Source organism: Ceratotherium simum, chromosome 4 (assembly GCF_057802395.1).
Source record: "Ceratotherium simum simum isolate JZ-2026a chromosome 4, ASM5780239v1, whole genome shotgun sequence".
NCBI classification, from domain to species: Eukaryota; Metazoa; Chordata; class Mammalia; order Perissodactyla; family Rhinocerotidae; genus Ceratotherium; species Ceratotherium simum.
The window spans coordinates 82,842,144-82,869,306 of NC_141903.1; the positions used below are offsets into that span (position 1 = coordinate 82,842,144).

Sequence of the window (27,163 nt, forward strand, 5' to 3'; positions counted from 1 at the left end):
ATTTGAAGATAATTGAGTAGATGCATGATATATTGAATTACAAGGCCTTTGTAATGTCAAACCGCCTAGCTTAAAAATCTTTAGTGCTTCCTTTAAGTAGAAAAATGTGTCCCAATTATGTCCCCAAAGTCTCTTGAATACTAGCTTGGATATGAATGTAGGCTAACTGAGTCATATTACTTCCTAGCTTCCCAACATTCTGGCTTAGTTTTATAAAATATGTGTGTTTTTTTTTTCACTCAGTGGCAAAAAATGAAACCAAAGCTTCCATTCATTCTTTATTGTTTTCTCCATTTGTGCCTCTTTCTAAAATGAGAAAATCACAAATGCACTGCTAATTGCTGTTAACATGATTCAATGTATAAGTAGCTTGTAAAACCCGTGTGAGCTATATCACTACTAGACATAGAAAGTGCGTTTGGTGGTTCTATTTTAGTGAATCTTTTTAATTAACAAACTATAGTTTGATGATTTTTGAGTTAGTTTAACATCAAATTTATTTTTTCATGATATGATCAAATGGTTATTAGAACAACCATTTTTTTCCAACCATAATTCTTTTCCTCTCCTGCGCCAAGAAACAAAATCTGATTTTTATGCCTACATATAATTATACAAATTATAATATATTTAATTATATATAGATTTATTTAACTGAAACATAGATGACGATGTAGGCTTTCTCTTCGGTAAGTCTAGTAATATAGCATAATGAAGCAGCTGAATTTCATCGAGTAACACAGAGGAATGTATTAAATATCTATCCATATTATTTTCTTTCTTTTGACAAATATTTATTGAGCCCTACAGTGCTGTAGGGACAATCCTAAAAACTGTAGATATAATGGTGAGCAAAAAAGGCACAACCCTGCCCTCATGAAACTCCTAGTTTAATAGGAGAGACTAATCAACATACAGATAAACATATACTTATATACTAACTGCATGTGTACATAATTATATTTTATGTATTATATATTATTAACTATATTCAAATAGATGTCATCCTCCAAATCTAGCACAGGAATCAAAATGCATGTAAAAGACAGATAGAATAGAGAAGACTTTGTAATTCCCTGAATATTTTATGTGCAAATACAATTGTGCTGCTCCTCACTGTGACCCAAATACTCCACAGTTCTGAGAGTGTGGAATTGACCCCATCGTAAGCTGTCTGAGGTCTTTGGCCAGGAGAGACTAATACTCCTCTTCATGCTCTTGCAAGGAAGAAGATGGTAATGGCAACTTTTGAGTCTGAGGCACGTCCACATTGAACCATTGGCCAACTGAACAAACAAACAATAAAACAAAGACCATATAAACCAAAATCTCTCTCTAAATACTTCTCTGAATACTTCCAGAGGCAACTCCACAACCTACTTAAATGGTTGAGTTCACGAATTTGAAATGATAATTTACTCTTCTTTGTCTTAGTAATCACACACATACACACACTTATAGCATTAAACATCTGGGCAGGCATGAATAATCATTCATAAATAGCATCATTGTTATTTTTGCATGACGACAGTTCAAGAAAATATTCTAAAATATTTTCAGAGTTTAAGAATATATATTTCTTGTTTCTTTGCTTGTGGAAATAATGAATTACATACAGAACTGTGTACTCGCAAAGCATATTTAGTGCATAATTAACTAGATTTGTAAGATAGCAAACAAAATGATCCATAAGTCATTATGAATTGAGTAACATCCATATGTAAAATAGATTATAATATGCTGAGGAATGTATTTTATATATTTCATAATGAGCTTTTCCTATTTGATGGTGAGCCACGTTGGGTATAGAATTGTTTTGAATGAATGGACTTTCCAAGTTCTAAAAGTTTACTGAAAACACCTGAGGATAAGACAAACAAAAACAGGAGATATAAGTATTGTTGAGACCACATGGAGAGATTAGAGCCTGTCCAATGAAGAAGTATGTGTGTTTTAATATCATATGTATTTCAGGTAATACACGGCCTACTGGGTTTGGGTAGTTATTGTACTTGACAGTAGATCCTGTGGAACAAAGGAGGAAAGGAGGGAGGGAGAAAAGAAGGAAGGGAAGGAAGTCTGCAGGATGCTTACTCTCCTCCAGAGCATCAACCCAGTTCATGACCACATGCACTGCCAGACTGTCCTGAAAAGCAGTGACCAACTTGAAAACAGAAGAATAGGTTTATTGTAGCAAAGTGTGGTGGTGCGCTCCATGGAAGACTTAAGCGCTGACAGTCCAGCTGTTCTCTGAGAGCACAGCCCTAGCTGGTGTGTACTTCTGGTCTCACCTGCTTCAGAAAGAGTTAATTCCTTATGCATTCTAATACATGTTAAACGGGAACAACAAAACTGCTTAGGGTTGTAGCAGAATGCCATTTAGTTGCAAATAAGAGAAAGCTCCACTCAAACTAGAGAAACAATAAAGTGGAAGTATTTTTCCTCAGAACTAGAAGTCCAGAGTTAGGTCAGGATATGATTCAGTGGCTCAACAATATCACCACTACTCTAATTTTTTTCTGTTTCTCCACTCTGCCTCTGCGCAGGATTGGCTTCTTTCTAAAGTTGGCTCCTATCACGGTTGCAAGATGTCTGCCTACTTACTGCTGGGGCCGCAGACTTCCTCGTTCTCATCCAAAGGAGAGAGAGAAAGGGTTAGTTCCAGACACTTTGTCAGGAAGAATGAGGAAGTTTCCTTTCCCAGAGCCTCTCTTCACCCAAACACGCACAAACCTGTCCTTGCACATCGTTGTCCCAGATGGGTCATATACCCACCCAGACCGATAACTGTGGCCGGGAAAAGGGAAAAGATTTACTTAGTTCTGAGATACAGACTTCTCTAAATCTCAAGGATTTTGAGGATTTGTTGATATAGATATCCAAATAAACCTGAAGATGTTACAAGAGAAAGAGCATTGAAAGCTGGGGAAGCACGCACAGTATACATGGCAGGGTTTCCTGTAAGCCTGCTCCTTTTCTGCTGCAGTCCCAGCAGCTGGACCCATGGCTCTTTCTCACGGTAACAAACTTTGATGAGTAGAGTCCTAATTCGCAGCATTATAGTCAACCGCCGAGGTTTTTAAAAATGCAGAAACCAGAGCTAACACCTAAAATTCGAATTCAGTCGATCTGGAGCATTTTAACAAACATCCAGAGTGATTCTGTTACAGGCAATGAGAGGACCACACTTAGCTCAATGCTGTACATCAGACACGTATTTTTATTGTCTGTTTTCCTACCATTGCCACAATTCTAGTACATCTTTCTACATTTTGACCAGGCAGAGCAATACAGAGTTACTTGTTAGTTTATTTTTGTTTTGCTTGGTGCATGTGTTTTAATTAGAGGGACTTGCATGTGACACAGACTTTTATATATATGTTTTGATTTGCTGATTTCATGAATTCTAAGAAGCAAATAGGAAGAGTGAAGAATGATTTGGGTAGCGTGACATTATCTTCTGTGATACTTATTTCACTTAAATGTCACTAAGTAGGCCACTAATGCTCACTTTGAAGCTTCTTTGTACTTCTGGGGCTCTAGCTGCCACCTGTTTTTTTTTTTTGTGGAGAATGACTGGTGCTATTTATTTTTTTCTTTTTTTTTTTTTTTTTTGTTTTTGATGGCTCAAGGAGTTTGTTTATTGCAGTAACATTGGTTTATAACATTGCAAAAATTTCAGGTGTACATCATTGTACTTCTATTTCTGCATGGACTACATCATGTTCACCACCAAAATACTAATTACAACCCATCACCACACACATGTACCGAATTATCCCTTTCACCCTCCTCCCTCCCCCCTTCCCCTCTGGTAACCACCAATCCAATCTCTGTCCCTATGTGTTTGTTTATTGTTGTTATTATCTACTTCTTAATGAAGGAAATCATACGGTATTTGGCCTTCTCCCTCTGACTTATTTCACTTTGCATTATACCCTCAATGTCCATCCATGTTGTCACAAATGGCTGGATTTCGTCGTTTCTTATGGCTGAGTAGTATTCCATTGTGTATATATACCACAGCTTCTTTATCCATTCGTCCCTTGATGGGCACTTAGGTTGCTTCCAAGTCTTGGCTATCGTGAATAAGGCTGCAATGAACACAGGGGTGCATGTACCTTTGCAAATTGGTGTTTTCAAGTTCTTTGGATAAATACCCAACAGTGGAATAGCTGGATCATATGGTAGTTCTATCGCTGATTTTTTGAGGAATCTCCATACTGTTTTCCATAGTGGCTGCACCAGTTTGCACTCCCACCAGCAGTGTATGAGAGTTCCCTTCTCTCCACATCCTCTCCAACACATGTTGTTTCCTGTCTTGTTAATTATAGCCATTCTGACGGGCGTGAGGTGATATCTCATTGTAGTTTTGATTTGCATTTCTCTGATAGTTAGTGATTTTGAACATCTTTTCATGTGTCTCTTGGCCATCTGTATATCTTCTTTGGAGAAATGTCTGTTCAGGTCTTTTGCCCATTTTTTAATTGGGTTGCTGCCACCTGTTAATAGTTCACGATGCTTTGTTTGGTAATGCAGTTAGCCTGCAAAGCCGTCTTTGCCAGAGATAACTGAAACAGTGAATTAACACCAGTACTAACCCTCGTGTAGGTGCTTTTGTGAGTGTGTGTGTCTATTTTAGTGGTATGAATATTGGTTAGTGATATCTACATATTACAAGGAAACACCACTTCTGTGCAAACTTGTCTACCTGCTGACCCTAATATTATCAATTTGTTACAAAGATGCTTTCAGGTGTTACAGGCTCAGGTGTAGATCAGCACACTGCTTGCATCAGGGTCTTTGGTTTTATGACATTCTAATTTCTATGATTCCTGTAAATTTGGAATTGTCTTTACTTCTGTGCTTGCTAGTTTTTTCCTAAAATTTCTTGCTTATCCATATATAACGGAGAAATAAAATCTTAGCACTTCTAATCTTTCTTCCTTAGGCTTCGCATGCTTAGGATGTTTTATTTAACCACATAGTCAGGATGTCACCTACCTTGTCTGTCCTGGATTGTAAGAGACTGGAAAAAGTTTCCAAGGGAGAAGTTCATTCTTAAAGGGATTTCTCTCCCAGCCCCCAAATCCAGTTTTTTCCCCCTTTGTGCTTAAGTCCGACTAACATTATCAGGGATCTAGGCAGTCCTCATTCCATGACCGTTTCTTCCTTTTCCCCCTTCTCGCTAAGTGGGTACTGAATTAGCACTGTGTGAGACCGTAAGGCATAATGGAAAGAGGTTGGTTTTAAAGTCACATTGACATGACCTCAAATTCAAATTGACCTTAGACAAATTGCTCAGTCACTCTGAACCTCTGCATCTTCATCTATCAAATGAAAGTAATTTTCATCTCATTGGTTGCTTTGTAAATTGAGTTCACACACATAAAGTGAGCAGCCATAAGTGTAAGGTTTTTTTTCCTTTTTGAACCTCCAGACTTTCACTAACAACAACCCATCTATGTGAGCACTTCTGCAAGCCCCTGTGGTATTTTCCTAAAAGAGAATTCCTGGAAGCTACCGACAGTTTTCCTCTTTGAACATGTTATGATATATTTTGGACATGATAAAGCACAAACAGCTTTTTAAATATTTATGTTCTCCATGCCACGCATGCCAACTGTTTGCTCTCTCCGTTTCTTTTTATGTGCCAAGGAGACAAGCCAAACAGTGTGAGAGGAAAATACTGTCAGGACACAGAGTGAGCTTGTCTAACGTGTACTCTAGGCAGATGTAACCTTAACGGAAAAGAGTGGGGACTGCTCCCTGGGTACACAGTGATACCTTGATTAACGAATCACCTGGGAACAAAGCTCCTTTATAAGCAATTCAGCTGAGTAAATTTTTATTTTAAAACTTCATGAATCAAATGAAATAGTACTGGCTCGTGTCATATAATTCAGTGGTAATATTCTGGGTGAGCTGCGCTTGTGCACAGAGCAGAAATACCTCCTCACAGACTGTGTCTGTTAGGAGATAGGTGAGGAGCTGGATTCTAGGTAAAGCTGTGAAGCTGCTTCAGAGAAACTCTTTTTTTCGCTCCTGTAACCCACCATGCTCTCTCCCACACGTACACACAGGACTCTTCCTGCTCTCAAAAATCCCTCCCTCTTAAAATGACTCACACCTTAATGAGTTACAGTTCTTATTACCTTATATTGATATTACCTAGTAAAGTCCCGATTCTGGCTACAAGTCAATACCGTTGAAAGAGATTCTGACTTACTTGGTTTGAGGTGGGGTCCAGAGTTTGTCGTTCTAATATAGATTCAGGGTTGTGAACCACTGCTTTAGCATGAAGTTGTGTTTTCATGTTGTGGCCTTTCCTTTTATAATAATATATAAAGTAATAATAATTTTATTATAATAATAATATGTAATAATAATCACTACTACCGAATCCTGAAGTGTGTGGTACACTTGAGTGAGTGTGTTTGTGTGTGACGGAGAAGGGGGCAGCTAGAATCTTCATGTTTAACCAACACTGAAAGTGATTCTGAGTCTCTCTAAGGTTTAATAACCCCTATCATGTTCATAAATTCTACCTCATGGAACAAAATTTTTGACTGTCAACAATGCCTTTTAATTCCTCTTTGCTAATAGAAAATTCCCACAAAGTAGTGATGGTGGGGTATTTATAGGTTATATACAACTTATATTTTTAAACAATATTATTTATAATAATTATAATTTACATTCAAACTATATAAGGTCAATCTTGTTTGCAAAAGGAAAAGAAAATCAAATTCAGACAACTGAATGGTTTTTTCTAATACATATTTTAAAGTATAAGAGTAAATTTTAGTTTAATGTAAATACCCATTAATCTATCATTATCTACTTATCTAATGACAGCTTTCTAAGGTAAAAATAAAATTACAAATCAGGGACTTGTAGTCACTGTTTGGAAATGTGAAATATATTTATGTTCAATCTCAATATCTTTTTCTCTTTCTCTCCCTCTCTCCCTCTCTCCCCTTCCCCCCCATCCCCGCATTGCCTCTTTTCCTCTTAACACAGCATCAGATGAAGAAGAGCCGACTTCAGCAGGTAAAGTTCCTATGCTGTAAAGATTATTCCTATTTAATTTAATGCCCTTAATAATGGAGACTCAACCCTTTGAAGTGTATTTTTTCAAATTTCAACCAGAAAAATGGCACAATTTTATTTAATTACTTCTTGGTTTCTTGAGCCCATTATGCTGTCCCAAACTCAATAGTTTGTTAAGAGTTTTGAATAAAAAGAGAAAAGAATTGAAAATGAACTATCACAGAGGAAAATATAATAAAATATCACTTCAACATTAAAGAATAAGGAAAATTGGAAAATTAAAACATTGAGAAAAATTCTGAAAAATAATAAAATGAGAATGAAAGAGGAAAATGATAAAATGTGCTTTCAGAAGTATGACCTTCCATGATAGAACACTGCATAATCAAATATATAATCAACATTGAACATGATATTCATTTAAGTTTAAGGATAAAAATTATGTTATTGCCTCACTCTATTTTAAAAAATAATTTTCACAGTTATAGCTTAATGATACTGAAACCTCGCATCATGGCTCTGTTCCTCATCCAGCTAATGGGCATTTATCAAGCACAGGCTCAGGCCTGAACTAAGTACGTGAAGAATGCAAATGGTAGAGAAGAAGTGGTGTTTTCAACGTGGTTCTAGGACAGTGGAGTGGGTCAAAGAGAAATGCCAGAAGTCTAACAACCAGACACATTTATAACGATAATGGGCAGCACAGCTGATCAGATTAGCAATTAATAAAAGGCCTAGGCTAGCAGACCAGCAACATCAGGAAAAAGGGGTCAAGCCCTGAGATGTAGCAGGTAGAGGCTGGTCTGAAGGGAAAAGACCAGACCTCAATATTAGATAGATTCCTTCCTAGGCTAGTAATTGAAGAAAGGAGTTAGGCCAGAGAGACAAGAGTGGGAAATGGTTATTGAAACTAATAGACAAGACAAGGCTTGATTTTATAGGAAGGGGGGAATCTAGCACGGTCATTGGAACGCAGGTATAAGGTAGAGTCAATTCAATTCATAGACCTAACTTAGTTCAACTGGCGTAAGACTTCTTGATTTCTACCTCCCTCCAAAACCGGGCAGGGATTTTTATCTGTAAGAGTTAAGTTCAAAAGATCAAAAATTCATTGGATGAAAATGAAACAGACACCTTCCAAATATCTTTGATAAACTCCAAGGGTGCCATATTGTATGATATTTATTATAATTATAATTGCCTTGGTAATGGAATCACAGAATTAGATGAACTCTCAATTAATGTTTCCCTTTCATAATATCGTTAGTTTATAACCTGATTGGATAAGAACTCTCAATCATTTCTCCCACCCTAGTCAGTATTGTGTAGCCTATTTTTAGGAGCAACCTAATCACGTGACTCAGCAGCAAACTCATCTGTTGTTCAGTCTCCTCTGCTTAGTTTCTGACGTCCTTTTGCCCTGACTTCAGGCTTTTGTGTTTACAGGGTTGTCGCAAGACCCTATATGTAGCTCTCAACCTTAACTGAATTTTCTCTTTGTGAGAGTATAAATTCTTGGGAGCCCCTCTGCTTTTCTAGCCTAGTCTCACTCTTCTTATGCTCTTACACCCTCCACTTTGCTATATTGCCTGCCGAGGAATTTTGGTGCCATTGCAAAAGAGTTATTATTTTTTGCATGATAAAGATTAATTTTAACCTAATGTAAACTATATTTAAGTACAACATAACTATTTATTGGTGTAATTTTCTTATTCTAAAGTTATTTTAATAATGCCTCTGCTTACTAAGAAGGTCTTTTGGTAAATGAAACTGAACATTTTTTCTCCAAATATTTATTTTACACTAGAGTGATCTGAACATCATAGAATTTAAATTATGTTTTAAAAATATTTTTGCTTTCAGATATGATCAGATGTTTTTGTTGTGATTTTAGCACAGACTTTTAGAATAGAACAAATCTATTCTTAAGGAATATTTTAACTAAATAATTTCAAATACAGATTATATTAAAATTGAGAAAATTTGTCATTTGGTAAAGCAGACGCTCCTTTTATATAAAAACTGCCAGTGGGAGCCAAATGTTTTCCTTTTAATCTTATCAAAGTTTATACTAAAAAGAGTAGTATCGTGTAGTTGTATTAAAAGCTTTCTTTGACAAAGTATTATGAGATTTGTAAAGACTTAGTTGTGGAAAATGGATTATGATTTTTTTATTCCTTTTTGGTACCTCTTGCCCCCAAGTTTTTCAACAATTATTTTTCTTAATTGAATATTTATTATTCTGTTTATGTATCTTTTTCAGTAATATTTATTAAAATATATCTTTTCTTTAAAACTGTTATCCATAATGTATTTATTTAACATGAGATTAATATTCTCTGTTTTTTACTCTCATCTCCTTCCATCAACAGAATTTATCTAGAATGATCTTTTCTAAGCTCAGACTCATTTTGTGGTCCTCCTTTAATTTATCTTTTTTTCCTGTTATTTCTCCATTCTGTTTAAATTGTTAGTGAAATGCAATCTTTTTTTTGCCCCCGAAATTGTATCTGAATTAAACTTTCAGATGTCCCTACCTGATATCTTTATCAGATGCATATTATTCCTTCAGATTCACAGCATAACTGGGCAAGAACCTCTTCAGATACATACTTTAATTTCTTTAAATTAAATAATTTTAATTTTTCTAATAGAAGATCTCCTACTCCTCAAACTTCACTGGTAGAAGAAATAATAAAGTAAATGAGGGTGTTTTTTGCTGCCAAGTAGTCACAGGCTCCTGACTGCTAGTTGTTAATGTATGTATTATAAATTAAAAATTATTATTCCTTAAAACAACTCTATACATGATTTATCTAAGCATGTAGGTCCTTAATGGATACTACTACTGAATGATACTATTTATTAAATGCTTGCAATTATAGATATTATATAACAAATCTAGGTTGTTTTTACCCCATAGGTACACAGAATAAGATTAATTATAATTCAATAATCATGACAAATTCTCATTGTTTGGAACTATTTTTAAAGAAAATAATAGGTTTATATCTCAAATAAAATCTAGTATGAACAAATCAGGAATACAGAAAATATAACTCTGAGAAAATTAATGAGATATTAGATAGTGTTTTACCTGTGTTATAATGCTGCAAAATGATATAGGCTTTTCTCTTTACAAGAGAGCATATTTGATTTGCCTTGTATATAGAATTATCATGACTGCCATCATTAAAACAGATAAGTGATCCCTCCACTCTGTTCACATATAATTCTGTTTAGAATATTTTTATGCTTCATTCTATCTTCAGTTATTTTTTCAAATATGCCTAATTTTTCTTATTTGAACCTCTAAATTGTCACGCAAAAAGCAAGTGCTTAATAAGTGCTTTTTTGTGTTGATTTGCAGAGGGGCTGCATAACACATCACATCTGCATTTCTCCTCGTGGGGATATATCCCCTTATTGAATATGGAGCATCCGCTTGGTAATCATTTCCAACTCTGAATGTTCTGATGGGATGCATTAGCCTAAAGGAACATGTTTTGTAGCATCTGAATTACTAGGGCAGTTTCACCTAACACCTGTTTCTGTAACTGCCAGAAGCTTCTTTTTATTTATCTTACATGAGTTTTATGTTCAGGTATTTAAACATCTTATTTCATTGAGTATAAAAACACGTCCGTGAACTATACAAGAAATTCCTTCAAGCTAGCTCATATCCCAAGATCTTACAAACTAATGAGATTCATAATTTTTCAAGTGGCCATAACAGATACTGTACCTACAAATGAGTTACCTTTAGAAGTGATATGTGTAATCCAATTATGTTGCTATTGCTCAGATAATTTTTGGAAACTCTTTTGAAATTTCCTTCAGAATCTGTTTATGAGATTGCAACATCAGTTACTCCCTTATAGTCTCAGAGCTGTGCTATTATGTTCATCAGACTTTGGTCTAATAAATATGCCTTGAAAACCAAAGATTTGCAAATATTAAGACTGTGTGTGTGTGTGTCTATCTGTAGGTGTGAAATACAGTCAGGTTACAACTTTGAAATCAGATCAGTTCACGACTTTTGAGAGGTGATCATATTATATTAAGACTAAATTTTATAAAATAACACTCTTTAACAAAGTTAAGTCAGTGGTTGCTTCTCCCATGCTGCACAAATCCAATTTTCATTCAGTTTTTATTTAGATTTCATCATAGGGAGAGGCTACATAAACTGATTATAACGATACTGTTGTCTATGTGCTTTACAAAACAGTTATTATGTATTGTGACATGATTCTTTCAGTTGTAACAGAAAAGTCAACTCAATGTTGCTTAAATAATAAAGGATTATATTGGCTCACAGAATTGACAAGGAGGAGCTCAATGATGTCCCTCCAAATCTGGTTTTTGTTTTTCTTACCCCGATCTTTCCTCTCTGTCTTCTGTGGTGTAAAATTTATCTTCATCTTCAAACTGGTTTCCCTTGTGGTGGTGATATGTCTGCCAACAGCTACTGTGGCTGTATGCCTCTGTATCCATGTCCAGAGGACAAGGAAATGACTTTTGTTCCCCAGCTTTCAAGGCAAGGGTCCCAAGATCCACTCTAATTGGACGAGCTTAGATCCCTTCTGCCAACGCTAAAACAACCAGCCAGTCGAGCTCCTCCCCTGGAGATGAGGCTGATTTTCACTTTGTCTCCAGACCATGAGCTGTGTGGCTGAGGGACAGATACATGAACAAGAATCAGGGTGCTCCATGGGAAGAGGAAGGGGGAAGTGCACACTAGGTCAATGATCAGTAAAGCCAACAGGAAGCAACCATCACAACACTTCTTTGTCACTTTCAAGTATCTTCTTAGCTTTTCTCCTACACTTTGGTATGTTTTTCATATTATTTTATTAAAATTCCTGGAGATCTGACTGTGAAGAAATAAACTTGGTGCACATCTCAGTAATACTAAAGTCCATTTTTGTATTTGCAGTGTTATACACTGTGACTTTTAGAATCTCAGCTTCACTATATACTTTGTTTTCTTCTCATGTGCGTAAACATATTTTTCACGCTTGCCAAAACTGTCTGTGCATCATCTGCATTGAACTGATCTTTCCCTTGTGCTTCAATGATCTGTTTCTACAGAAACTACTAAATTTACTCAGCCCTGTTTTTTAGGTGCTGCTGACTATAATAGTCCTCTTTCACATTTCAAAAAGTGACAGTCATGTTAAATTGCATTAGCCAGAAAATTCCTAAGAGCATTAAATAACGTCATTAGTTGTTACCTCAGGCTATTATCTTATTAAAGAAAAAATTTTTTATCATGAACTTATAGCCAAAACACAACAATTTTATGTTTAAAATATTAGAGAATGGCCTTCAAATGTAGTTAGATTTTTTAAGCTTGGAAAAAATAAGTGACTTAGTCTTTGTATATGTTGCTATAACATTAAAAATTTAACTTTTTGAAACTCACCTCCATCATAGTGTTGAAAAATAACTCCAGAGGTGTAAATCAAATTTTGATTTAATGTTTGTAGAAATTTCATGATATTATTTCCATTAATAATAGTTAGATTTTGTGCTGTTGACCTTTAGAATGGTGGGAGGAAAACCAAAAATGAAACCCAAATTAATGTTAAGATCAAGTACTGGAAAAACATCAAAATTTTAAAAAAATATTAAATATATATAAATGGAAAAGAAGAGTGTATTAGTCAAAGTTCTCCAGAAAAGCAGAACCAAAAGGATATATGTATATATTGAAATATATCAAATAGAGATTTATTTTCAACAATTGGCTTACACAATTGTGGAGGCTGGCAAGTCCGAAATTTGTAGGGCAGGCCGGCCGGCTGTACATACAGGCAGGATTTCTATGTTACCATCTGAGGCAAAGTTCTTTCTTCTCAGGGAAACCTCAATTTTTGCTCTTAAAGCCTTCAACTGATTGGATGAGGCCCACCCACACTATGGAGGGTAATCCACTTTACTTAAAGTCAACTAATTGTAGATGTTAATCACACTGACAAAATACCTTTACAGCAACATCTAGACTAGTATTCTGACCAAGCACTGGGCACCATAGCCTAGCCAATTGGACACATAAAGTTTGACCATCACAGAGAGCCTGTGGGTATCTGCATGACTACTCCATCACATCCTCATGTCTTGACCCAAAGATGCCTTTGCAGAAAGGCCTCTCTTTGTCTCTAATAGGGTCACACCTTCTCTACCTTGTCACGGTCTCTGCTCTGCTTTATTTTTAATGTTAGCACCTGTCTGCACACTCTATGAACATAGCTTGTTTATTGTCTATCCCGGCTGAGTGTAAACAACCTGAGGTTGTTTTTTTGGTCTATTTTATTCACTACTGACTCCCCAGCTGCTGGAACAATTGTTTGGTACAAGGGAGATGCTTAGTAAATATTTGTTGTATGATTGAATTAATGAATAAATTAAGCCATCCTGATTTGATACTGATTTTAACGCATCGTTAACCCAAGAACATACACAGTTCTTCCTTGGATGATGATATAAAGAGAGGGGTAATGACAGATATATTTCCCAATTTAAGAAAGAAATAAATAAAAGGATAACACTAATTTGATAGGAATCTGAAAGATGCTTTATAATCACTTAAATCCCTTGGCAGAGAAAAAGGCCATCACATTGATTTTTGTTTTTCTGCTTTTGTTGCAGTAGAATAAAATAAGTTTTGCTTAGTAATTCTTTTAGTGTGGTGTCCTAATGGTGTCAATAATCTAGCCATTGTTAGTAATTACTGGGTGGAAACTGCAGGAGTGATTTTAAGAAACACCAAACCTGGCAAGAACCACAATCTAGAGCTGGGCGAGGGTGGAGTGGGTGGGCTCAGTGGAGGGAGGCAGCGCGGAGGGCAGGGCCTACACTCAGGGCCTGCCAGGCCTGCAGGGCCGCTGGGCTTCCTGAGTTTGGACTCCAAGAGGAATAAGAAAGGGGCCTCAATTTTTTTGTATAATACCTTCCTCATTATTGCCTTGTTATCAATTCATGTCTCATTAATCTCACAGACATTTTGGAGTGATTTTATTTTCAAAGCTGCATAGATGGTAGATTTTTATGAGTAAGACATTTAAAAATAAAATAAAATGTACCTGGGTATAGTATTCTTGGGATACACCTTTTGTTTTAAAGATATTTATCCAAATCAAATAATATATTACAACATTGTTGTTTGTTTTGAAAGCTTAGTAGAGGCTCTTGAAAAAGAGTGAAAAATGCAGTTCTTAAAAATAAAAACAAAGTAAAAACCACTGTACATATCAGCCAAAGGTTTGTGCCAAGGCTTTAGATGTTTTTCAAAAGACTAATGATACCTGTCTGAGACTGAGGCCCTCTGAAACTGTTTCATCCCATAACTTACTATTTAAAACTCTATTGAGAGGAATTGTGCAAGTGCTAAGGTACTAATATAAACAAAGCTAAAGTAAGAATGATTAGAAAGTAAAGAGAGTCTTTTTTTCCCCAGAATTTTAATATGCTGCATCTTTACCTATCTAAACACATTGTTGTATTTACAAGATCACAAAGAAACCACTGAAAATTCTAATCCATGTTGAGTTCCTACCATATGCCAATCCTTAATCTGATATTCTTTAGGCAGAATGCTCAAGCAAGTTGTCTAACTTTCAAGATTTCTGAGACTTCATAGAGCTATAGAAGAGGGAGATGATTAACATATTTTTAAGTAACTTGAGTCTTCAGACTGATTTTTTTCAGTATCCTTTGTTTATATCATCCAATTACTCTATGCTCCTTGACATTTGGGTGGGTGGTGGGAGGTTGAGAGATAAAACTATTGATTCACACTAATTTTATTCTTATACTGGAAATGAGGGAACCAATAAAAACTGATCCCTTAAGGCATACTTTCATACCACTCCGTGAAACCTGTGCCTGGTTTATATGACCCATCACACTCATGTTTCTTCTCCCTAGGAGGCAGGACAGTCTCCTCTATTCCAACTCATATATGCTGTGCTCATTCTTACTTTAAAGCTTTAATTCACATTTATCTGTGTAGATCATGCTTTTCTTTCCCTTTCGTATCTCCAAAACCTATTTTTCACACTCATCTCAGGTCCTACATCTCCCATCTGCTGTAACTCACGTTGATTTCTCTTTGCCCAAATCCCAACTTGTGTATTTTTTAGGAATGTTCTCTGTGGTAGGAAACTGAGATTAGCATGATTGAGGAAGGGGTCCATTCTCTGTGAGATTGCAGGATCTTCACTGCTGCCTTTCAAATAAGTCATGTTTCTGTGAGTATGAAAGAAGGGATAGAAGAGAGGTTGGGAAGACAATAGTTTCTATCCTTAAAGGGGATTTGAATTCCTTTATTATGTACTGGATGTGCATTGCAGTTGTTTCCCCACCTGGACCAGGGACTCACTCTTGACTGTGACTGATACTTTTATTGCATTCCCAGCAATGCTGAAGACAGAGTTAGGGACTAATACCTGTTACATGATCAATAGATAAATATCTTGAAAAGTATTATCACCCCTTGGGATCATAAAGCAAAAAAAAAAAAAAAGAGAGAGAGAGAAATCGGATGAACACAGTGCTTTTCAAATATACGAAATACACTATACTATAGTACCCTATACAGGTACTATATCCTCTTGGATTTGTGCTAATTGCAGTTATGTCCATCATATTTCTCGATTTATATCATCCCCTAATCAGTTTTATGATCTACAGCTATATTAGTTTCCCAAAGTTTCCATAACAAATTACTATAACCTTGGTGGCTTAAAAAAACACATGGTTCTGTTATTCTCTCACAGTTCTGGAGGCCAGAAGTCTGAAATCAAGGTGTCATTAGGGCTGTGCTCCGGCTGAGTGCTCTGGGGGAGAATCGTCCCTTGCCTCTTCCAGTTCATGGTAGCCGTCAGCATTTCTTGGCTTCCTTGGCTGTGGCCACATTTCACATAAATAAGCTAGGCCAATCTCTGCCTCCGTATTTATATAACTTTTTTCTCTTCTGTTAATGGCTTCTATTCCTCTGTCTCTTAAAAGGATACTTTTCATTGGATTTAAGACCCAACTGAGTAATCTAGGATGATCTCATCTCATGATCCTTAACTTAATTATGTCTACAAAGACCCTTTTTTCAAATAAGGTAACATCAGAGGTCTCAGGGATTTGGTTGTGGACATATCTTTTGAAGGGACACCATTCAGCCTACTACAACAGCTAAAGTAGATGTGGTAAATACATGTACAATGAATTAGGTTGTCATTTTCTGGACCTGGAATTTTTAAGTAAGTGGAAATGTTAATGTATAATGAAAGATTAACCAGAACAGGTAGAGTATTATTCTTGCATCTCTGATATTTTGCATTTTCTGGTTTAAAAAATGATCATGAAAATATAATGATGAAATCATAGTTTGCTCAATAAAGCCACACAGGTAGCATTCATAAAGCCTACAAATATTGTCAAAGCCTCAGCCAATATAATTCCATAAAGATGGAGCTAACTTCGATTTCAGTGGAAACTGTATGTTCTAACAAAAGAGTTCTGGGTAAAAAATTAGAGCACAACTATAATAATATATGTGTTACTTTAAACTTATGTATGTTTTAGAAACATCTGGAGAGAGGAAAAAAACAGAGATAAGCAACATTTTAACCACATTATAAGGTGGCTCCTTTTCATTTTAAAGAAGAAAAGTGATATTCACAAATTTCTTCTTAAATATTTTGACATAATTTTATAACTACTTGCTGTTTTACAGGTTCTCTAACTTTAATGCTAGATTCATTAATTTATAAAAACAAGGAAGAGAAAAGCAGAGCCGCGGATTATAGAAACCTAGAAAGAATATATTTTATCCAGTTGACTTAGAGTAATACAAAATTAGAAAACATAAAATTAAACCTTACCTTATTTCCATTTCAATTTTATCATTTATTGGCAGAAAAATCAGATCAATATGAGTGATGTGTTTTGAATAGAAAATGAATATTTACTATGGTACATGAGAATAGTCCTTTGTCCAAATTCGCTTTAGCAATTTGGGAGCCAAAGCTTAACCTTACTGTAATTAATACAAGACCTTTTAAACTATTACTATTTAAAATTTTATTTTCATGGTATTTTGACGTACAAATCTTGTTGGTAAGACAATATATTTTTTACACCTAGAAAATATCCTTTGAAGGGGCCGACGATAAAGGGTGAATTAGAATGTGCTTAGACACAACTCTACGCTCTTTCTAGATTCAGGTAACAAGAGCCAAGTGTCTCACTGTGATGTGGAAATGACCCCTGGGAAATCATCATGTTGAGCAACTTGAGGGATAGAGCAGAAAATGCCAGTAGAGTGCTGTGAAAAATGTGTCAAGAAAACATTTTAACAGAATTTCTTCCACTTTGTTTACCAGTGAACTAGATACTCAATAAATACGTGTATTTCTGTTGCTGAGTGTTAGAGCACTGCCAACTTCTCTACCCCATGATTGATGGAACTTGAGAATAGCCTTACTGTTCACCATCTGTCATTAAAGAGTCTAGTTCTTCAAGTGGACACAGCTTCTTTATAAGATTTTAAATATTATGACTATTACACATTTCACATTGCCTCTGTGAAAGAGATGCGGTCTTTTGCAATGACACATAGACTTTATTGTTTTTCTTGCTCCTTGTCAGATTACCACTTGTGCTTATTTTTGTTGGTTATTTGAATATTCCTAGCTTATTTTACATATTTTGGGGGCTATCTAAAATCCTTCCTGGAAAAAAGTGGGACACAGGTACAAACCTGTATACATGACTATGTAGAAAAGGTACTATTTTTTTTTTTTTTAATTTTATTTATTTATTTATTTTTCCCCCAAAGCCCCAGTAGATAGTTGTATGTCATAGCTGCACATCCTTCTAGTTGCTGTATGTGGGACACGGCCTCAGCATGGCCGGAGAAGCGGTTCCTCAGTGCGTGCCCAGGATCTGAACCTGGGCCGCCAGCAGCAGAGCGAGCACACTTAACCGCTAAGCCACGGGGCCGGCCCAGAAAAGGTACTATTTTAATTATCAAGGCTACTTATAAGACACATTGCATTTAAAAATTATGCAAAAGTAACATTTCTCTTTCAGGTCATGCAGCTGTTTTTTGATAGTCGCCCTTGGGCCAATTAACTTATGCTTATAAATGGTCACAATAGAAAAGAGAGAATTGTAAGAACTATTTTGAGATCACTAATATGTTATTTCAAAGAAGAGCAGAAGACTCTTTGAAGGATACTGACATCGCAGTCATACGGGGCCAGCTGAATTTCCAAGTTAATTGGAACTCAAGCAGACAAGGAAAGGATAGGTTGTGTGTAGACCTAGAGATGGAAAATAATTGGATAATAACTAAAATTAGGCGTTTAATAGAGATGCATGCAAATTTTAAAATAGAATTGAAGAAAAGGGAAGAATTTTTTAGTAAGAATAGGCTGAACATCAAAAACATGGAACTTGGTTATAAAAATATGTTAATTGTCTTGATTGCAAAAATTCAGTTTTATTTTTACCTACATTTTAATGAAAATAAAGGAGTAATTTGTGCACCAAATATACTGAGGCTAGACGATGTTCAAAATATTTTAATTTTAAAATTGGTCATGTTCTGTATTGTTAGTTTCAAGGGATATACAGTGGACATTACTCCCTGAAGTATATGAAAGTGAATTTGACTAACAGGGTTATTTAAATGTGTGGTTTTTGCTTGGACAAGTAATAACTTTCTAATGAAGTATTTTAAATAAATTTTGTAGTATTCATTATTAGGTTTATTCACTGTATCCAATAAATGCTGTGAACAGTCTTCACTAAGGTAAAATTGAGTTGGATGTTTTGCTGTCACTAGCTATTTCAGAATAAAAGTAACAAAAGTACAAAGCAACAAAAGTGGAAATCTCTGTGTAGGAAGCAGGTAGATCGAAGCTGTGGAGCCCTTCAACAATGCGAAAAAATCAGACGCCATGAGACCTTGACCCAAAGATCTTAACTGCGGTCACTTGTGAGAGGACAACGCTTCCATTGTGTTATAGATTTTATAATAGTCACTCATCTGTGTGACCTTTCAGTTAAATTATTGGAGTGCATTCTAGTTCAGGATTTCCCTAAAGATCACTCTGAATATTCATCCAAGTCAGAGGTCCCCATGTATCTCATTAAGCATCATGACCCACCAGGAACATGTGCTGTTGGCACACCAAAATCAGCCCTGAGATTCAAATTCCTTTTGAGAGCCATTTGTGGAATTAATTTACCTATATGATTTAGGCCTGTTAAGGGGTTCATTCAACATCTGTTGGGGCATCTTTGCTAGAGATTTTTTATCTGAAGAAATGAAAAATATTCCTAGTGGTAGTATTTGCTTAGTTCCCTAGGTTTTAATTTAGGCAAACATGAGATGTAATGCTCATAAAACACCCCATCTTTGAGATTTGTTTCACTTAATGTTCTGCAGAATATTAATATATTAAAAGCTGAGTAGTTTTCAGCCTTTGCCTCTCACAAGTTAACCATTTAGAGGCAAAATTCAGTAGTTTGAAGATGAGGAATGTAGTTAGTTTTCTCTGCAGCATTCAACATGAACAACAGTCCATTACTCCTTGACATTTCTCCCTTGACCTCGTTGTATTCTCGATTGGCTCTAAAAATGTCTATTCCTATTTAGTGTCCTGCTTCCCTTGCCTGCCTCTTGAATATAATCTTTACTATCTCTTTCTTTTCTGTAATCTCTCCCAGGCTTCTATTAGTTCCTTTGTGGATAGTACTCCCAAATCTGGGAAGGTAAACCTCATAGCAACTCAGTTCTCTCAGTGAAATGGTGAAATTGTAATTATTATTGGAGATATTACACGTAAAAGATCTAAGGGAGTAACCAGCTTAATGTATATGTGAGGCTGCTTTCCCTGCTCCCTCTTCTCTATAACCCTGGCCCCTCTCCTGAATTTTAGATTTCCATTTTCAGACATCAGCTAGACACATCTAATGGCCTATGTGCAAAAATGAATATTTTTAACGTTTTTCCCCCTGCCCTCATGTGTTCCCTTTCTCAGTGGCATTACCAGTTTCTCTCTCAGGTATAAAACATCTAAGTCACCTTTAATTCCACTCTCTTCAACATTAGCCCCTACAGTCATTTGGTTCTTAGTCGGCAATACTGTTAAGTCCTCCACCAACTATGTACTCCCACCTGACATCCTGCAGGACTAAAAAATCTGTGTTTGCACAAACTTTGCTTAGCTGTTAGTAGTTTACAAAATGTTACCCAATGAAGGCATCAGACTTCCCATTACCCTTTCCTTGCTCAATCAGTCAGGGTCAACTTGGTTATGCCTCAGGAAAAAGCCACTTCCAGCTCTCAGTGGCTTAACACACAAGTCCAGTGCGGGTCAGTGTGGGATCTCTGCCCACTGTAGACACTCAGGGACCGAGGCTAACAAGGCTACAGCTCCGCAGTTGCTTCTACAGTCACCAAAGCAGTGTGAAGTTAACATGGTGAATCACTCATTAGTTCTTAAAACTTCTGTCAGAAATGATGCACATTACTTCTTCTCCCATTATTGGCCAAAGAAATTCACATGGCCACTACTAAGTCGAAAAGGGATGGAGAAGTGCAATCCTCCCATGTGTCTATAAGGAGAACTGGAGTATCTATGAAGCCTGAATGACCATAATCTGACAATTACAAGGAGTTGCACACTGGTTTCCATGCCTACGTTGACACTGGTTTCCATGCCTACATTGACCTTCCTCTTCCTTAAACCCTTTACAACAAAATTCTCCATCATACCCTTGCTATTTAAAAAAGAATCTATTTACTTTCAGAGCCTATCATTGTGCGTATACAACATTTTACTTAATTGTAACATAAACTGTGCTCTTTTTGTGTTTAATAGAATTCTATTTAGATTTTTAGCATACAGCTAAATTTTCATAGTTTTAATTTAATTGGCAATATTCTGTTCTACTTCATAGTTATGTTATATTGAAAGTTGCTTAACCATTCCTTAAAACGTAGGCATTTGGATTATTTCAGGTGTTTCATTTTTAGTCTATACAGCATTTTTAGAAAGGTTGACTAAGTAGAGTCGAGCTAATTCAAAAGGTTGGATTGTCAAATCAGCCTTAGGTAAATCAGAGATCCTATCTAATATCAAAGCTTACTAATGATTTCAAGGATACAAGCAGTCAAGAGTCCTAGATGAAGCAAGGAGAGTTTTAGGACATTGAGGACAGCTCCCCAGGCCCTTCTTTCCTTCATTGGACACATGCTCTCTGACCCAGAAAAACGGATGCGGTCTCTAAGTATGGTACATGTGTTACCACGTCTATGGGGGGGCAGGGTGCTGTTCAGATAATAAGCGATCTTCATGCAGTTGTAGGGCTTATATGACATTTGCCATGGAGCTATGCCTTATAAATCCATAGATTATACATTTGTTTACCATAAACAATCTTAAACTGCAGACATCCTGCTAAAAACATTCATAGATAAGTTTCAACTTATCTATGTTTCATTGTTTAACTGTTTCAACAACTGCCAGTTGTTAACAGTTTTCTCAGCAAGACTCAAGTGGTATATACTTGAGAATTAGTAGTCATATCCCAGATTATTTCTTTGAGATTTAAGATATAAGAAATTAAATTTTTTCATTACCCAAACAAATATATCCTATGAAAATGCTGTAGAACATCCAACTTTACCTTGCTCCATGCCTGAGTGCCCTTTTCTTTTTTTTTTTTTAAAGATTTTATTTATTTATTTATTTTCCCCCCAAAGCCCCGGTAGATAGTTGTATGTCATAGCTGCACATCCTTCTAGTTGCTGTATGTGGGACAGGGCCTCAGCATGGCCGGGGAAGCGGCGTGTCGGTGCGCGCCCAGGATCCGAACCCAGGTCTCCAGCAGCGGAGCACACGCACTTAACCGCTAAGCCACTGGGCCGGCCCTGCCCTTTTCTTGATAAATAATTTTCTTAGGCTTTCCTGTGAGGGTGAATTTTAGTGGAAATCATATGCACTTGAAGATTTGTCATTCTGGTTTTCTCTATATAAGACAGTTTTTCCAGTTTCTTTCCCATTGTGCCAATACTTTCCAAGGAAGTTGTTTTCTTACTATCCATGTCTACGTAGTTGGTAATGCCTGTCTGCCACTAATATTAGCCTAATTTGGACTTAAGAATTTTTTGTCTCTTTTAAAATGAGGTTCAGTTCCATGAGAATAATTATATAACTAATCACTTCAGTTTTAAGACAGGATAATATGTCACAAAACTGTGTAACAAGTTTAATAATTTGGCTGTTGTATAAAAATATACTCCTAAATTTGAAATCTCATCAAATATCATCAATTAAAATATGTAATAATTTAAGATGACATAGCAATTCTTCTTTATGTATGTTATGATTCCTGTTTTGAAACTTGTGATTTTTTTTTTAGAACTAGGGAGAAAGCATGCTATATTTACTTCAGTTACTCATAAATATTAATTTTTATGTCCAGTTTGGTTTATTGAAAACAAATATGCTTCATTGCTTATGTGTGCTGAAGATCTTTACACAGCATCATGATTAATCCCTGAGAAAATTTGAACTCATTAGATAGATTGGTTAATTAATACTCTGCCTTTTTTCAGAATGATTTCACAGAGGCATCTTTAAATTCACATATAAATCCTACAACATTTATAATTCATATTCTAAGTAAACTCATTCAAGAAAATTAATCCCTAAATGTAATCCTGATTGCAATCAGCTGGGTTTGCCTAATCTTCCAGGCTTCTGGGGGAATTGTAAGATATACTATCAGGAATCCCTGAATCTGTAGATCTGGGAAGGGCTTGTTTTCCTCAGTCGTGAGACACTATTTGCTTTAGTTGCTCTCAGCTCCACTGCCGGCCCCTGTTCACTTTGCAGCTGATCACAGGATACATTTCCAGGGCCCCTGCTTTCCTCCATGTGCTGCAGTTAATGGAGCTCTCCACTGAGCTGAGGGTGATGGGAGGAACACTCTGGACCATCTCATCGTTACCACCAGAACAAAGACTCTTTCAGAAGATTCCTTCAGAATCAATTCAAGTTGTAATTTGCTCTTTACACCGAGGGTCTGAGTCTCCCCATCAAGCAAGATACTGTTGAAAATTAATTATTCTGGAGGTCATATAGCCAGGCAATCCCATTCCATCTTAGAAATCGTCACATCTTCGGTGACTACCAAAACTGGAAGGCTTTCTGGCTTGTGATCTCCACTAGTCCATCCTCTCACACAGCTCTGCTTGCTCTGGTCAGAGCGAAATTTTTGCTGCTCACTTTTTTTTCTTGAAATCAAAGCCTCCCATTCCATGGCACACAAATTCCATGACATGCTCAATGTCTTCACAGACATTTCCTTTAACACAGTATTTCCAAAAATATGATACTCAATGTTGGATGTCATCAGATGGTTTTAGGTGGTGGGCAAATAAGACATAGGTAGCGTTGAATGACATAGTGTTATATAGCTTGTTACTTTCTTGCTAATTCTTTACTCATTCTGATCATGTCAAGAAGAATGGCTCAGTATATTGTTAATCTTGAACACTTCTCTACCATTTTATAACTATATATCCAAAATGTATATATGCATTTATTATATGACTTCACTACGGTGCTACTTATGTTTTAGATCCAGCTCTCATTTAGTTTCTTAAACTACAACTGTTCTTTGGTCTCAGACCTCCAATCCCTGTGTCCCTCCACCCTTCTCTTTTAGCTCCTTAAAGTCTAATCTCCCTTCCTTTACTAATCAAGACCACAAAGTCTATCATCAAAATCACTCTCTTGCAGACATTTTCATTTTCTACCCCTTGTCATTCCTGAGCTGCATACAAGTAGAAAACTTCTAACCTTGGTTAATGGTATCATCATCCTTCTCTACTAAGCGCAGTAGAAGAAATGCCTCACCGTGCACAGACTGGTGCCATGACAGTTTCCTAGTCTCCAACACCTAAACATCACACTACCTACAAATCCTCTGATTGCCTCCTCAGATGCCTCCTATGCTCCACGGGTTGCTATTCCAAATGCTTCTGCTTCCTTTCCTATCATACTGCCTCCCACCATCCTTCTCCTATTGAGACAGACATAGACTTTGCAGATGAAACGGAAACCTTCCCCCAGTAACTCCATTAAGTAGCTAATCCTGCACATCCAGTTTATGTGCATCTGATCAGTCATTCTTTGCTTAAAACAATTAAGTAACTTCCCATTACCCTCGGGATAAACTCTAAATCCCTAATCTGTTTTGTGAGGCTTGTCATAATCGGGCTCTGCTAATCTCTGACTTTCTCCCTTATCAATTCCCCTCTTGCACTTCTCTTTGCAATTATATTGCATTTGTTTCAGTTCTACAAATTAGCCATGCTTTACTTTATTTTGAGTGTTCGTACATGATATAGCCCTCCTGTGCCTGGAGGGCTAGAACCTACCTTACTGCTCAGCCAACTTCTGTCCATACTGTAGACCTCAGCTTTGGGTGTTAATTATTCCTAGATGTCATACCTGAGTCCCCAGTATTGGATTAGGTATTCCTCCTGCATTCTCCCAGAACTCTCTGTACTTGCCGTGCATTAGCACTTATTTCATTATATTGAAGTTATCTATTTACTGGTCTGTAATCTTCATTGGCGTATGAGATTTTGGAGGCCATTGGCTATATTTTGGTATTGTTCACTATACCCAGTGCCTGGCACATAGCAGCTGCTTAATGAGTTTCTGAAGACTGAATGATGTTATCAGTTCAAATTGTCCATAAGAATAAACTAGATTTGTTGCTCATGAGAAACACAACTATTCAAGTTCAGAGATGTTTCTCCCTGAGTCCTGGATAACATAACTTCTTATGGTAAATAAAGCACAGTGATTTTTCTAGAGTCTTTTTATGTAGGTCAGTGGGATAACAGCAAAGTATAATCCTATAAAAGCACTTGTGTATTTCTCAGAATGATCCTACGTACATTGCTAACTGCTGTTCTGACATAATGCAGGGTGAAATCCAGCTTTTGATCAGTATTTAGTAACTTTAATGTTCTATTCTTCAACAAGACTTGGAAAACTCAGCCATTTAAAAACAGAGTCGTAGTTTGTCAACACAGACATATTGAGTACATCATCGCCAGGCACTTGGGATGTATCAGTGAACAAAAGAAAGTTTCATGTCCTCATGGAGCTTACATTCTAGCAGGGGCTCTCCCGGACAACAAATAGAACTAATAAATGAATAAATTATTATGTTATACGAGAAAGTGATAAATACTATTGAGAAAATAGATCGCAGTAAGGGAGTAATAGGAATATTGGGGTTGAGGGTGTGGTTTGCAATTTTGAGTAAGAAACAGGAACCATCATTTTGAGTAAAGGCGTGATAAGATGATTTTGAGCACAGGTTTGACAGAGGTGGAGGAGCTAGCAGAAAAGTTTCTTAGGTAGAGGGAACAGCCAGTGCAAAGTTCCAGACGTGGAAGCCTGGCTGGCATGTTCAGTACAGCAACAGGGGTCTTATAGACCCAAATGATTTTATTATTTTGCCAGGTAATATCAATAAGTCATTTACTGTGAGTATTCATTCATATTTCTTGGCTTTATAGCCATTCAGCATTTTGAAAGTGGAGCCAATAGCATTTCCTAATGAGTTAGATGCAGGGTTAAGAGCATATATACCCTTATACTTCAAGGGGCAGCATAGGCAGAGGTAAGAATAACATCTTAAGAAAATTGAAAGCCCTGATGAGTACAACGGTCTGAACCAAAGACTGCCCGTTTTAGCCCAGAAGTAGACTAAGGTAGCTCCTGTGGAAAGATTCTCCTTAAGATTTCAGGTTCCCTTCTAGCACATAGATCAAAGAAAACTTGGAGCCCTCAAGTTCTGTGACATAAAGCGTGGTCAAAATTATTTTATCCAGAAAAATATTAAAGCAAGTACAATAAAATTCCTACTATGGTTATGGGGCGAGCCTCAATCTATGTCCAGAAGATATTTAATCTTGAACAATATGGTTATCCTTGAATACTCAAATTAGAGACATTTTTGCTGCTTGACAATCTTCCATTAGAATTCAACCTATCTTGTCTATCAAAGTACCATAGTGTCTTGTACAATGATGTAAGGCATCATTTAGCTGCTTCTTTGGAAATTACTAAGTCTATACATTTACAACTGAGTTTTTTTTAGCACCAAATAAACAATCATAAATCTCTTTACTTCATTGTTTGTGACCTACTTCAATTAGACCCATACATTATTTTAAAAGGCTTTTTGCAGGAAAAATCACAGTAAAAGCTGCATTATGTTGACCAAGTGGCAGCCACACATTCTGTCACTTCTAGTAAATTATTGGTTACTCTGAAAATCTTTCATACTTGATACCTAATCTTAAAGAATGACCTACTATATTTAAATTTTAGACCTACTATATTTAAATAACATGTTGGTAATAACTTCTCTGATTAATTATTTAAGGTATTCATTTATTGACCAAAGACTTCTCTACTACATATAATTTCTGGGTACTATAATATTTCATCTAACCAGAAATTGTGTTGGAAATAAGAAAGGCTAACAGGCAGAAATAACCTGAGGCATTTTGTACTGAAGATGTGAACCTCAGCTTTTTTGTCCCTCCACATGGTGACATCCTGATCATTTTAATCAGGATACTTTATTTGGATCATGAAAACACTATAAATTTTAAATCACAGTGCAGTCAAACCTGGATTATTGCCACTTCTTTTAATGACTATATGACCATATTCTGTGTCATATTAAGTACAGTGTCAGAGTCCAGAGACAGTGATATTAAAGTGTAATATTTAATTTTTTATTATTTTGATCAAGCAGAGGAGGGCTTAAATGTCTGATAAGTTTTGTGAAGGAAGCCTTGCCGTTTTATGAACTATAGTCAGTTTTAAACAAAATTTGCCACAAAATTGTCAGCAGGAATGATTTCTTTTACAAGGAATACAGTTATTACTGTAGCTCTGTCTAAAAATTGCCCATCTATATTCATGTGATTAATGTAACATGGAATTTACAAATTTAAATGCATAATGCTGGAAAAGTAGAAATAAAGATTTTT

The 27,163-nt window shown here is 36.2% G+C and overlaps 1 protein-coding gene across 2 annotated transcripts in view; it reads left to right on the plus strand.

Moving 5' to 3' along the window:
- The window catches only part of EDIL3 (EGF like and discoidin domains 3), a 374,627-nt gene that overhangs the window by 133,958 nt on the left and 213,506 nt on the right, over positions 1-27,163 (plus strand). Inside the window, exon 3 of one of the 2 annotated variants that reach the window (XM_004420388.3) lies at positions 7,024-7,053. The exons of the other annotated variant lie outside the window; for it this stretch is intronic. Within the exon in view, the coding sequence (XP_004420445.2) occupies positions 7,024-7,053 (30 nt within the window). The remainder of the gene's footprint in view (positions 1-7,023; positions 7,054-27,163) is intronic. 2 annotated transcript variants of the gene reach the window in all.